We start from the raw sequence: 15,158 nt of genomic DNA, 5'->3' as shown, positions 1-15,158 counted from the left end.
CTCTCTCTCTTGTAAAGCTTTCTTTTAATTCCTTGTTCTCTTCCTTGAGTTTCTTGATTTTTTTCACAATACTTCTTGTTTAAGTCCACTATTTCTGTTGCCTCTTCTCTCAGTTCTTTATTTTCTTTTTCTATTTCCCTCTTCTTCATCTCCGTTATATCACTCGATATCTTTTTTACATTGTCACCACCCACCTCTCTCTCTTCCTTCCATGTCTTTACTATCATTGCTAAGTTACATATTTCTTCTCTTATATTCACATTTTCTTTCTCAATTTTCCACATTCATTTATTTGTATGAGCTACATTGAGGTCCTCATCCTTGAATCCTTCGAAAACTTTTACCATGCCGGCTGCCATCTTCCCTGTTGATATCACTGACAATGTTTACCTTTCACTACTCTCCTGTGTCACCCTTTTGGTCACTTCCGGATTTACACCACTTCCCTGCACTCACACATCACACAGTTCTCTGTTATGAAGACAGGACTCCAGCTCAGCTCCCTGTGCAACCAAAACCTAGGTAAATCCTTGGAGCTGTTGTGGATGCGTCCAATCAGCTGGGCAGGACTTGTGTGTGTGTGCATGTATTATGTATGAGGGCCATTGGCCAAGGACAACAAAAATTTTTAACAAAAGAAAGACCCACTTAATGCCAATTCCCACAGAGATGTCAGATAGAATAATAAAAAAAAAGGATAAGTGTCTTGAAACCTCCCTCTTGAAAGAGTTCAAGTCATAGAAAGGAGAAAATACAGAAGCAGGCAGGGAGTTCCAGAGTTTACCAGAGAAAAGGATGAATGATTGAGGATACTGGTTAACTCTTGCATTAGAAAGATTGACAGAATAGGGATGGGAGAAGGAAGAAAGTCTTGGGCAGTGAGGCTGGGAGAGGAGGAGAGGTATGCAGTTAGCAAGTTAAGAAGAGCAGTTAGTGTGAAAATACCAGTAGAAGATAGCAAGAAATGCAACACTGTGGTGATGAGAAAGAGGCTGAAGGCAGACATTTAGAGAAGAGATGATGATTCTCTCTCTCTCTCTCTCTCTCTCTCTCTCTCTCTCTCTCTCTCTCTCTCTCTCTCTCTCTCTCTCTCTCTCTCTCTCTCTCTCTCTCTCTCTCTCTCTCTCTCCTCTCTCTCTCTCTCTCTCTCTCTGTCTCTCTCTCTCTCTCTCTCTCTCTCTCTCTCTCTCTCTCTCTCTCTCTCTCTCTCTCTCTCTCTCTCTCTCTCTCTCTCTCTCTCTCTCTCTGTGTGTGTGTGTGTGTGTGTGTGTATGAGTGAGAGAGAGAGAGAGAGAGAGAGAGAGAGAGAATTTTATTAGTAGTAATATAATTAGTAACAATACTTGTGCTTAGTGTACTAAGCACAATAATTCAACTTCACACCTATAGGCCTAGGCTTACAGGCCTAGGCATCTATACTACAGCTGCATTAGACACACAGTAATTATTAAATACTTTTTTCAAGAAAAAATGTGTCTAATGTGCCTGCAAATACAGTACTTATGAACTTTTTTTCTTTATGTAGGAGGAGACTGGCCAAAGGCAACAAAAATCCAACAAAAAAAATGGCCCACTGAGATGCTGGTCTTCGAATAGCGTCCAAAGTTTTAGTAAAAAATTGAAGGATAATTTTCTTGAAACCTCCCTCTTGAAAGAATTTGAGTCAGGAAGGTGGAAATACAGAAGCAGGAAGGGAACTCCAGAGTTTACCAGAGAAAGGGATGAGTGATTGAGAATACTGGTTAACTCTTGCATTTAAAGAGATGAATAGAATAGGTTCGAGAGAAAGAAGGAAGTCTTGTGCAGCAAGGCCATTGGAAGAGGGGAGGCATGCAGTTAGCAAGATCAGAAGAGCAGTTAGCATGAAAATAACAGTAGAAGATAGCAAGAGATGCAACATTATGGCAGTGAGAAAGAGGCTGAAGACAGTCAGTTAGAGGAGAGGAGTTAATGAGACAAAAAGCTTTTGATTCCACCCTGTCTAGAAGAGCGGTATGAGTGGAACCCCCCGGACACGTGAAGCATACTCCATACATGAACAGATAAGGCCCCTGTACAGAGTTGGCAGCTGGAAGAGTGAGAAAAACTGGTGGAAACATCTCAGAACACCTAACTTCATAGAAGCTGTTTTAGCTAGAGATGAGATGTGAAGTTTCCAGTTTAGATTGTAAGTAAACGACAGACCAAGAGTTTTCACTGTAGAAGAAGGGGACAGTTGAGTGTCAATGAAGAAGAGGGGTTAATTGTCAAGAAAGTTGTGTCGAGTTGATAGATGAAGGAATTGAGTTTTAGAGCATTGAACAATACTAAGTTTGCTCCGCCCCAATCAGAAATTTTAGAGAAATCAGAAATCAGGTATTTTGTGACTTCCCTGCATGAATTGTTTACTTATTGAAGGGTTGGACATCTATGAAAAGATGTGGAAAAGTGCAGGGTGGTATCATCAGCATAGGAGTGGATAGGACAAGAAATTTGGTTTAAAAGCTCATTAATGAATAATAGGAAAAGAGTGGGTAACAGGACAGAACCTTGAGGAACACAGTTAGTTTGGAATTCAAAGCTTTGTGCCAGACTCTATCAAAAGCTTTTGATATGTCTAAGGCAACAGCAAAAGTTTCACTAAAATCTCTAAAAGAGGATGACCAAGACTCAGTAAGGAAAGCCAGAAGATCACCATTAGAGTGGCCTTGACGGAACCCATACTGGTGATCAGATAGAAGGTTGTGAAGTGATAGCTCTTTAAGAATCTTCCTGTTGAGGATAGATTAAAAAACTTTAGATAGGCAGGAAATTAAAGCAGTTGGATAGTAGTTTGATGGATTAGAACAGTCACTCCTTTTAGGAACATGTCGAATGTAGGCATGTAGGCGAAGTTCCAGCAAGAAGGAAAGGTAGATGTTGACAAAGTTGAAAGAGTTTGACAAGGCAAAGTGCAAGCACGGAGGCTTAGTTTTGGAGAACAATAGGAGAGACCACATCAGATCCACAAGCCTTCCAAGGGTTTAGGCGAGCGAGGGCATAAAAAAACATCATTACAAAGAATTTTTAAGGTAGCATGAAATAGTCAGAGAGAGGAACAAGCCCTGAATCATCTAAGGTAGAGTTTTTAGTGAAGGTTTGAGCGAAGAGTTCAGCTTTATAGATAGATGTGATAGCAGTGGTGCCATCTGGTTGAAATAAAGGAGGAAAAGAAGAAGCAAAGTTATTGGAGATGTTTTTGGTTAAGTGTCAGAAGTCACGAGGGGAATTAGATCTTGAAAGATTTTGACACTTTCCATTAATGAAGGAGTTTTTGGCTAGTTGGAGAACAGATTTGGCATGGTTCCGGGTAGAAATATAAAGCACATGAGATTCTGGTGATGGAAGGCTCAAGTACCTTTTATGGGCCGCCTCTCTATCATGTATAGCACGAGAACAAGCTGTGTTAAACCAAGGTTTGGAAGGTTTAGGACGAGAAAAAGAGTGAGGAATGCATGCCTCCATGCCAGACACTATCACCTCTGTTATGCGCTTGGTGCTCATACACAGAAGCAGTACTTATTCCAAGTCCCCACAATTAGCAGAGGCAAAATGCCAGAGGCACCTCCGCTTAGGGGGATCCTGAGGAGGGATTGGAGTGATACGACAAGATACAGACATGACTTTGTGATCAGAGGAGAGGATTAGATGTTAGGAAAGGTCAAGAATGTTGGACATATCTCCAAGACAGTCAGGAATATGAGTAGGGTGTTGCACCAATTACTCTAGGTTGTGGAGGATAGCAAAGTTAAAGGCTAGTTCACCAGGATGGTCAGTGAAGACAGGAAAGCCAGAGCTCATGGTGAACATTGAATTCCCTAAGAATGGAGATCTCTGCAAAAGGGAATAGAGTCAGAATGTGCTCTACTTTGGAAGTTAAGTAGTCAAAGAATTTCTTATAGTCAGAGGAGTTAGGTGAGAGGTATACAGCACAGATAAATTTAGTTTGAAAGTGACTCTGTAGTTGTAGCCAGATGGTGGAGAGCTCAGAAGATTCAAGAGCGTGGGCATGAGAGCAGGTTAAGTCATTGTGCACATAGATGCAACATCCAGCTTTGGACTTAAAATGAGGATAGAAAAAGTAGTAGGGAACAGAAAAGGGGCTATTGTCAGTTGCCTCAGACACCTGTATTTCATTGAGGAAAAAAAGATGAAGTTTAGTAGAGGAGAGGTGGTGTTCTACAGATAGAAAAATAGATCTAAGACTGCAAATGTTGCAGAAGTTAGTGAAGAAAAAGTTGAAGGGGGCGTCAAGACACTTGCGGTTGATAACGGAATAGCATTCCAACCTGGGGACAATTGTGGTCCCCTCCCCAGATGGGGACTCCGAGGCTGGTGTAGGAGTTGCCATGATAATTTTGAATTTTGAGTGAAGGGTGTGTGTGATTAGGTGCTTGTAGTTTTGTGTGAAGGAAGAGAGTTGTCTTTAGAGGGAAGGCTGTGACTGCCCCCTTTTTGTTGTGAGACACAAGTTCAGTGTGGTTACAGTTGGGTTTAATGATAGGTTTACAGCACCCCCTGATCCAGTGCTTTAGACCTCACTGGGAGTAATTACCATTTTAGCAGGTGCCTACTGCCTCCTCACTATGTGCTGTTGTATTGCTAAGGGAAAGGGTTCATACACTAACACTAGAAATGTATATAATATCTATAAAGCAGATATCTTGTTAGGTCTATTTCTTTTTAATCCCTTCAATGCATCATTTTACTTGGCTATCCTTGAACATGTAATCTTTTCCTCTCGCAGCTCAAGATTGGTGACTTTGGCTTGATGCGGGCACTACCCCAGCAGGAGGACTGTTATGTCATGAGTGAACAGAAAAAGGTCCCGTTCCCATGGTGTGCCCCAGAATCCCTTAAAAGCAAGCATTTCTCACATGCCTCAGGTAAGTGTGTGTGTTCAGGTGTCCTCATCTTAATGTAGTTGATTTATATCAGAGCCATTAGGACCACTGTTATTTATATTGTGTTTCAATGGGAAAAAGTGCAAAATCATGCTGAGATTATTGGCATTACTCAATGCCCGTTAGCTAATTAAATAGATATTTATACTATTTTTTTGTGCATAAAAGGGACACTATTATTGTTGAGTAAAAATTAATTTTCAACAAACAGTGAGGTGTGATTATGAGCTGGACAGAGAGAGGACTGATGACGGTAGAGGCACGAAAACTCAACAACTAAGAATAAAGTTGTTTTGGTTCTTTAGTGGACTGATGTAGGCTGATTAAAGAACAATTTGTGGAAAGAATGGCTGATCTCCACCATCAGAATGAGTCAAATAGTTCATTTATATGTGCTTTCAGATGTATGGATGTATGGGGTGACATTGTGGGAGATGTTTTCTTTTGGTGAGGACCCATGGGCAGGGCTCAATGGACAGCAGATACTGAGGAAGATAGACCAGGAAGGAGAGCGTCTCACCTGCCCTGCTGCCTGCCCTGCTGATATTTATACCTTGCTCTTGGAGGTCAGTTTGATTTTTATTTATTTTTTTCTTTCTTTCTCTTTTCTTTTCTTTATATATATATATATATATATATATATATATATATATATATATATATATATATATATATATATATATATATATATATATATATATATATATATATATATATATATATATATATATATATATATATATACACCTCTTGTAGTATGAACGGTGAGAGTTTGTGACTTCTTGAGATCTGTACCTTCTTGTTGTGAGATAGGAGCTGATGATTTACATTTAAACTCTCCTTATACAAATACACCAGCAAACACGCTACAGACTTTTACACTTAAAGACACACTCCTTGGTGAGCCACAGAGCCACACATGACTAACAGAGGAGCACTACCCTTTCCAGTGCTGGGCACAAGACCCATCAGCAAGACCAACCTTTGGTCAGGTGTACCAGCGGGTGTCTGCCATCATGCCGGACACACTGAAGGTGGTGCAGGTGTGGGAGGAGGAGGGTGGCCTAGGTGTGCAGGTGAATGATGTTGTTGCCGTTATTGATGGAAGGTGAGTCAGTACTGACAAATTCATGGAATATCTTATTCAGCACTTTTTTTCTTTTTCTCTCTCTTTTTTTCATCTTAATATATCATTGCATTCCATTTCTTATTTTGGTAAACCTGAATTTCAGGAAATAGGATCAATAGTTTTTTTCTTTGTAATATTGTAGTATATATGTGATCAGTTTTTTATATTTCATATTTGTGAATGTGAATTTACATTCATAATCAGAAAGGACAAAATTATCTTTTTTTTATTTGGAGCTTAAAAAATTGTAAATCAAGCATTCATAAATGTATTATCAAGGACCAGCAGAATAAGTACATTTTTTTATTACAACCAAAAATTTATGGAATTACTTGTCCTACAGTAAAAAGGATTTTTCAAATGCATAGCTCCTGTGAGTCATGATGTAACACACCCAAAAGCAAGACAAGTTGTGCAGTGTGACATGTTGCAATGTCTTGACAGAGCGGAGGACTACTGGTGGAAGGGCCAGAACCAGAGGACCTTCTGTATTGGCAAGTTTCCACGCTGCATAACAAATCCACGGAGACCCCTTGCCAACCAGGACATCAGCAAGCCTCTGGACCACTCTTTCATCCACACAGGTACAGAGAGTTGTGGTATGTGCAAATAGTTTAGTGATGTAAAGAATGGAGAGAGGAAGAACAAAGGCAAAAATTATGGTAAGGGAACTAAAATGAACACTGAATAGCAACTGAAAGAGAGAGAGAAAAGTGGGAGACAGAGGAATCAGAACGTATGTGAACTGAAAGAAATTAATGGTTACCCATCCCACTTTAAAGCTTCCATAGGCATGGTGTTATAATCTTATGCTTGTTTCTGCATTTTTATGATTTATTAAATTAACACATCAAAAAAGCAGATGGGAACTCATTTGCTATGACTAATTTTTTCAAGGTATAAATGAAAATTGCAGCCTCGTAACTGGTAATAGTACATTTTTCTTTTTATAAATTATTTTCATATAACCAGCCCACTCCCAAACAAGAAAGACAGAAAAAAGTGATAAACCAAAGAAGAAACTCTATTCTTACATTTGCATTTACCTTTTGCTGTTCCTTTAAGTATTCAGTATATTCATATAAAGGAGGCAGGTAGGAAAGCTTTATTACAGGCCTTGAAAGAATGCAGCATACAGTACTCCCACACTTGATTCATGAATGAAGAATGCAGTACATAACTTCATTTGATCCTGTCCCCCAAGGTCATGGAGGCATTCGTGGCAAGACATGGGGGAGTCCAGCCTTCATTGATCCCATGTACCTCGGCAACCCCATGCAGCCCCATGACAAGATGGGTTCCGTCACTTCCCGCAGAGACAGTGAGTGGCTGAGGATGGCTTGTAAGAGTGGTGCTGGTCAAGTACTCATGTGCTTCACTCTTGATCTCTTCAGTCATTCCCAGCTTGTTCATTACCCTTATGGAGTGGAGTCTGCTTGTACGCTCTTTAGCCATACTGGAAGAATAATGTCACTGTATTTTCAGTGCTTTGTTTAAGATAAATAAATTGGGCAGAGGGATGGAACTATGAATTCCCTCCTCCGTATTCTTATTCCTACAGTGTTTCTAGGCCACCTTCCTTTAAGGAGGATGCCAGCCTAGTGTAAATAGACAGTTTGTATTAAGTACATACTTTTTACTTTTACTCTTGTATTTATATTTATATTTAATCATGTGTTTGACCATATCAAAATAATTAATTTAGCATGTGATTAGATTATACCATGTTTAATTTACTTTATCTGATTGATTTACTTCATTGATTTTATGATATCTTGGCTTCTGTTATTCTGCTTTTTTAGTTTTAAGAACTTTGCCATTGTGTGGTTGTTTAGGCAGTTGTTGATTAACCAAGTTTATATGCTTCTTTCTAAATTTATGGGTTTTTGTTTTTAGCATTCCATTTGTTTGTCTAGTATGCTGCTATTAGGTTGGAAGAATACTGTACTGCCAGTATATTTCATGTATATAGGGGACCACAACTAAAACTGATAGAGTGAGGACACGGTTAGCCTTCTCTTTAGTGTGCTTGTTATAATAATAATAAAGATGATAATAATAATAATAATAATAATAATAATAATAATAATAATAATTATTATTATTATTATTATTATTATTATTATTATTATTATTATTAATATTATTAATATTATTATTATTATTATTATTGTTATTATTATTATTAATATTATTATTATTATTATTATTATTATTATTATTATTATTATTATTATTATTATTATTATTTTCAGCTCATTGCCTGGTATGCAGATAGGTAGTGTAGCTTTGAAGACTTTTGAGATTACCATGATGTTTTTCTCATTAGTGAATGCTTGCCTCAATCACTCTCCCAACAGAGCCTCAGTCCCTGCGGCTCAAACACGGACAGCAGCGGCAGTTCAACTATGGCCGATTGGTCAATGAGAAGGGCCCTGAAGATTCACCTCGTGCACAAACCCTGAAGAACCCCAAGAAGACTTCAAAGGGCAGGTGAGTGGTTTATTTTGTAGTAAATGTAAAGTGGGTTGGCTTAAGGAACTCTTACCATACCATATTCCATCTTTTATATTCTTCCTTTATCTAATATATTCCATCCAAGGGTGATGCTAGCCTGGGGAGCCACTGACCCATGACCATTTTTTTCCTTCAAGTGGTATTGATGGGGACTTACAGGTGCAGCAGTGATTTGCCTCTTAGAGATGGCTAGGTTCCTGTGAATGAATGGCAAGAAATACCGAATTTAATTCAGCTCTAGGTATTCAGAAGTCCTGTTTTAGAGAGTACTCAGAGCTGCCTGGGTGGCAGGGTATAGGGGCTCTCAGACCCCTGTGTTCCCTCTGTGACAGCCCATATTCTCACTTGACATAAATCTTTAAGCTATCTGGGCACCTCTGAGGTTTGTAGGAATGAAGAAACCCTTAGCTTTGTACTCAATGATAAGCCCAGATTTGGATAGCCATGGTGTGAAAATTGCTGGCTTTGGTTCTAGAACAGTGAGATGACTCAGTCCAACCAGCTATCCAACCAACCAACCATGGCATAAATCCCTTTTGTCTGGGCTTGCTGTGGTCACTATCAACTCAGTCTGTTTCTTTGCTCTTCTTTTTTAAAGCAGTTGGCTGCTGCCCTGCTTAACCCTTTCATAGCCACTATTTGGGTAGCTGGCTGTGACAAGGGGCCAAGTGCCAAAAGTAAACAAATGAGTAAATTGCATTTAAAAGTAAGCACACTGCATGCGTTGGTTTTTCACTATTGCTTTACTTTACTTGTCTTGTGTGTCCTATACAGAGTATATACAATTGTGTGTTATATCTCATTATAGACTACATTTCCTTGGCTTTTACATGATATATTTCTGATTTCATTACATTGAATAATTAGAGTTATGAAATGAGGAATAATTCAGTGTGTTAAGCAGGAAACATTTTCAGATTTTGAAACTTTCACATAGCTCAGTAAACCTTTGAATAAAAAAAATGTATTGACATGCAAGATCTCTTAATAATTCATTAAGAACACACTCATACTCCTAAGTAAAACACTCCATGACAATAATTTTAGTGCTTCCTGCTGGCTCAGTTATGTTGTCTTGGCACCACTCTCTCTAGGAGGAGGTCAGGGGAGGATGGACAATGCTGCCAGATGTATAATAATTTCTATTTTTTTTTCTCTCTCTCTCTCTCTCTCTCTCTCTCTCTCTCTCTCTCTCTCTCTCTCTCTCTCTCTCTCTCTCTCTCTCTCTCTCTCTCTCTCTCTCTCTCTCTCTCTCTCTCTTAGCAATAGTTAAGTAATAATTGTACCTTAATAACATGGCTTCCTATAATAACTTGACACAAAACATAAAAATATTGGCATTGGCTGTACGACAGTTTGGGCTGGCTGGTATGGCATGTGTTGATAAGAGAAAACTTATGTGCCCCCCACAATAAACTTTTTTATTGTCATTTATGGAAACTTTCATGTGTGTAACACTAATTTTTTTAGTAATAGTGCACACTAATGTTTTGTGCTAAAATTAATTATCATTATCAACAGCTGCCTTTTCAAACATTTGATATTTACTGAAAGAGATAGTGATGGTGATAGCATGGTTTATGAGGTATACACTACTATGATTAATGGACGTTAGCTGCACGCATCAATGTTATTTCTAAGAGGTAGGGGAAATTATAGAACAGAATATATTATTAACTCAATTTCACCATGGTTAGCACGTGGCCCCTTGTGTCATGCAGCTACTCATTTAATGTATGATGTATTGGTACTGATTGATTATGTCTTATTTTAATTCCCTTAGAGATGAGATCCTGATTGACCTCTCAGAGAGTGGTCACCAGAGGTCCCACTCCTTCACAGACCTTCGGCCGGGTGGTATAGGAGAAGTTAATGGACAGCTGAGGGGAAGCCTATCCTCCCTGTATGACCCAGTTTCCTCAGCCTTCCCAGAATACTGCAACATCAACCCAAGTGAGTGCCTGGTCCACTCTTGCTTAAGTGTCAGTCTCAGTATTCTTACATAATTTGAAAAGAAAGAAAAGTTGATATTTCAAGGGAGTTTTTCTTTACTATGAAAATATAGATTAATCATATTGATATTGATAATCATTGTGCAGGGGTTAAAGATATTATCACAAATCTTAGGTCCATATTTTCAAATCATTTATCAATTTAGTGTCTTATTTCAGTTACTTTTAACGGGAAGTTATTGGGGTTATCAAGGGTTTTCATTATTCTAATGATAGTTTAACAAGAATTCTGTGCCACAATAAGAAGTAACACCCATAAAAAACCTAACTGTTTATCTTTCATGTCTTTTGAAAATAATGCTAGTGAGAGCATGAAGCACTTGAAAGTATTGACTTAAAATTAAGGCATTGATCTTTGTGCAGGAGAAGGTAACCAGTGCACCTACATGAACCTGACCAACAGCTCCCCAGCCATTGCAGCAAATCCTGGCACCTCATCCCACTGGTCTCCTAACCGTCAGAGAAAGCAAGGTGGCCCTCTCCCAAACCAGGTGCATAACCAACTTCAGGAGCCCAGAAGTCAGGTGTTTCACGAGCACTGTGAGCTCCCACAGCCTGAGTTCTCAGTTCCTGCTGGTGGGGATGTGGACGAATTCAGCAATAACTCTGATTTCTCTGATGACTGGGACGATGAACAGAGTGACTCTCAGGAGAATTATGCATTAGAGAACAGCCATGAAGCAAGCTCACAGTACCAGAACACTGAACCAGGTGGCAGTGGTGGTTTTGATGGTATGGAGGAGAGTGCTGAAAGGCAAGATTATTATTCTAATGTTGGTGAGGACCCCTTTGACACATCTCATGTCAGGTGTTATGATGAGCCTCCTCTAGACACTTCTCATGAGGAAAATAGCAGTAGTGTTGGAATTACAGATCAGGCTTCAGCAGTGAACAGAGCTCCTCAGCAGAATGTGTCATCCCAGCCTCACTCTGAGTCCAGCAGTTTTACTCGTGCAGTATCAGAGGATAAGAACAGGCTTCCAGTAAGTGTGTCATCAAGTGGTTACCAGACAAACAGACCAGCACCCAGCCCAAATGTGCCATCTGGAGGGGCATCCTACTTGACCTCAGGAAGAATAGAACCCAGTCACATGTCAGGGACGAGTGCCTCCACCTCCTCCTTGGTCAGCAAGTTGGTGAGCTCTTCACGTCACAGCTCAAGGCCATCCAAAAACCTTAACTGCTCCACAGATCTGCAGGGGCAAGAGACTCCAGAAAGCAGAAATGAAGATAGGTTAAGTGAACAGATTGGTCAAATGTGGATAACTAACATAGCACAGCCTGAAAAAATGAACACTACATTGTCCCATTCAGCACCACAGGGCTCTAATATACCTCCTGTAAGAGATCTGGTCCCCTTTACTTCCCCTTCCTCCTCTTCCTCCTCCCCCTCAATGTCATCGTCTTTAGTGTTGTCCTCATCCAATTGGAGTAACAGGCAGTCCATGGGAAATGTTCCAAACAGATATTCAGGGGCTGCCTCGTCAAGTGTACCAAGGGAGGGTGCCCACGTGACCCTCCATATGTCAGGAAGTGCATTGTCACCCCAGCTAGCTCTGCCATCGCCACTCACACCTACAGTAGCATCCAGTCTTCCCAAATTAGACCCATCCTTCATAGCTGAGCTGGAAAAGACACTTGGGAAAGATCAAGCCTCTGCCAATACATTCATGGACAGGAACATGAAGGTCAACAATGTACAGAGTATATCATCCTTGCCTGGTACAGTTCCTGCCCTTCCACCTCCTCAGCAGCCAAGCACAGGCAGACACTCTAGCTCAAGACAAAACTTCAACACAGTAATGCAGCAGCAAACATCTACAATTACTACTACTACTACTACTATTAACACTGTCATCACCACCACCACAATCAACAGTGCCTTCTCAGACTTGGATGTCCTCAGCTCCTCTCGTACTCTTGGTCTCGCCTCTAGCCACAATATTGACACCAGTCAGTATTTCCGCAAAAATCCTACTACACAGTCTCTCCAGCCATCAAGAAGCTCAAGTATGATGGCACAGTCCTCTCAGCTTGCAGCACATCAAGCAGGATTTGCACCTCATAGGCTGTCTGGGATGTTGTGGGGCACTGTGGAGGGTAGCAAGCCGACACCAGCCATCTCCAACATGAGCAGTGTGGCTGGAGGGATGCAGATGAGCTATGAGTGGCAGCAGAAGCAACAGTATCTTCAGCAACAACAGCAATATCTTCAGAATCAGCAGCATCAGCAACAACAGCAGTATCTCCATAATCAACAGCAACAGCAACAGTTTTATCTTCAGAGTCAACAACAACCTCATCACCAGTACCTGCAAAATCAACAACAGCAGCAGCAGCAGCAGCAACAACAACATCAGATGGCACAATTTACTCAACAGACAGTTGCCTCTTCTGGCCCTTCCATCAATTTTCCATCTCAGTCCAGGATACCTCATTCACCTCAGCCTGCTCAGGAGTCATCTCCACCCCAGAGCACCATATTACAGCCCACCCTTGTCCTCAACCCTCAAGTTACTGTCAATTACAACCAGGTTAGTGAATTTCCATATCTTGTTCTAGCATGATGCACACTAACTACTTTTCTTAAACAGACTTTATACAAGTATTCCATTTATTAGAGAGAGAGAGAGAGAGAGAGAGAGAGAGAGAGAGAGAGAGAGAGAGAGAGAGAGAGATTGCCGCAGATTATGTTCTCATATGAAGAATGTTTACCTTTCGCTGTGCTACATGTCATCACAGTTATCTAAAAAAATGTCCTACTTTTACAGAAGTTTGATCCTGATTTTTTTGTGTTTGTAATGAGTGCATTTTTAAAGAAAAATGTTAGTGTATTGTGTTAAAAATATTGAAATATCAGTGTATTTGTATTCTGATATTGATTAGTTAGTTAGGAATAACTGCTTGCTTTCAAGAGCCTCCATGTTGCTTACTGAGTAGAAAGTCTTATATTAACATCTTGTCACTGCTGCCATTGATTCTGTAGTCTCTATCTTACATTTAAAATTGTCATTACAACCTTAACACTATTTATCACAACCGTAGCACTTAACACCATTTCTTACTGACCCAAGCAAGAAGTTCAGTATTGTGCACTTTTCATCTTAAGCTAATGTTTAAGAATTGCATTTGTCTCACTTTTACTTTGGATTAGTGATGAATTTGTTTTTTATTAATTTGTCACATTTAATCTTTCTTATTTTATGAACTTGTTTGTTTGGTGCAAAACAAGCTTCATGGGAACAAAAAAGGTTGATCATCAATATTTTGACATCCTTGGTTTTAGAGCCTTCACAAATGAGCAGTTTTTCCTAGATTAACTGAGATTTTCTCCTTGACACCTCTATGACACCTGATGTCTAAAAAGACTTAAATAGTGTATCTTGTGTGCCAGGGAATTTGTTCTGATAAAATGAAACAGTTACTGTACTGAAAGTAAATTAAACACAAGCCTAGCCAACTTGTGAACACATTCTGCTGTTCTTTCCTTGTTCTCCACAAACTTTAAGTGCTGAAATTCAGTGGTGCTTCTGAAATCTCTGCAACCAGCATTCAGTATATCCACAGTGATGTTCTAATCCAGACTCTTTAAAACATCTTTACTTATTCCATCATCTTTGTGCCAGGTATGTCCATCACTCCTTTACCCTTCAAACCAGTGCCATTACTTGATTGTGATCTGTTCTCTGTCCACCTTTTATTGTTTTCCATATGCACATCTGTTCCTTTGAATCACTGTTAGTAAAGAACTATTTCAGTTTCTCCTGCTGCTTCTTTATATCACACACATTTGATGATAGTGTATCTAAAGCTTCACACAAGTGACAAACAGAAGCACAACAGTTCAGCTTTTGCAGCAGTTTTTTTTTTTTGCCACAATTTTTCACTTTCTTATTCTTTTGAAGTAATAGTGAGTGTGAAATAAGGGTCACAAATAAAAAAATCAGAGGGAAAAAAGTTTCTGCTCAGTGCAGTTATACACTATGCAGGGCCACTTGAATGGATGGGTGAAGCGGTGCGGAATTGCCCCTACTGTCAAAATTGCTCCTTGAGTATACTTGCTTTATTTTCTATCCTAACATATTCCATTGAGAGCAGTAGTAATTTGTTATTACTATACAAAAACATTGATAATTAAAAGTAAGCAAAATCTTTTACTAGAAAACTCAGTGGTGACTTTTACTCTTGGCACATAGAGTATATTTTGGTACTCTGTTATCACTCATTACTATTGTTTTCTTGGTCTACCTTAATTCTAATATATTCCACAGACAACAGAGTGATAATAAATTGTCACTAACTCCATACAGATGCTGATAATACGTAATATATATTAAATACCTGGTAGATGTTTTGATGTCCTCTTCTCACTACATATAGTACACAATAACAGTACTGCGCTACAATTGTAGTATCATCTTTGTATGACTGTGCACAGTGTACTAATCACACGAGCGCAGCATGTATAGAATTTGGATAAAGGATATAGCCAACTGAAAATATGCTGGATTAAACAATCCTGAAATATTGATGGTCATCCTTTGTTGTCTTACTAGATTCATTCTTGGAGATTGTTTG

At 39.4% G+C, this 15,158-nt stretch overlaps 1 protein-coding gene across 7 annotated transcripts in view; it reads left to right on the top strand.

Annotated features, from left to right (window-relative positions):
* LOC135089551 (uncharacterized) overlaps nucleotides 1–15,158 on the top strand; it is a 28,557-nt gene that overhangs the window by 12,086 nt on the left and 1,313 nt on the right. For 6 of the 7 annotated variants that reach the window (XM_063985230.1, XM_063985234.1, XM_063985232.1 and 3 more), the window contains exons 8-15: nucleotides 4,766–4,904; nucleotides 5,325–5,488; nucleotides 5,873–6,030; nucleotides 6,496–6,635; nucleotides 7,256–7,372; nucleotides 8,412–8,544; nucleotides 10,352–10,521; nucleotides 10,926–13,114. In XM_063985230.1, coding sequence (XP_063841300.1) covers nucleotides 4,766–4,904; nucleotides 5,325–5,488; nucleotides 5,873–6,030; nucleotides 6,496–6,635; nucleotides 7,256–7,372; nucleotides 8,412–8,544; nucleotides 10,352–10,521; nucleotides 10,926–13,114 — 3,210 coding nt within the window. The remainder of the gene's footprint in view (nucleotides 1–4,765; nucleotides 4,905–5,324; nucleotides 5,489–5,872; nucleotides 6,031–6,495; nucleotides 6,636–7,255; nucleotides 7,373–8,411; nucleotides 8,545–10,351; nucleotides 10,522–10,925; nucleotides 13,115–15,158) is intronic. The other variant, XM_063985233.1, reaches the window with a different exon arrangement.

The sequence above is a fragment of the Scylla paramamosain genome, chromosome 33 (genome assembly GCF_035594125.1).
Source record: "Scylla paramamosain isolate STU-SP2022 chromosome 33, ASM3559412v1, whole genome shotgun sequence".
NCBI lineage: Eukaryota > Metazoa > Arthropoda > Malacostraca > Decapoda > Portunidae > Scylla > Scylla paramamosain.
This window is presented reverse-complemented; position numbering and strand designations above follow the sequence as displayed.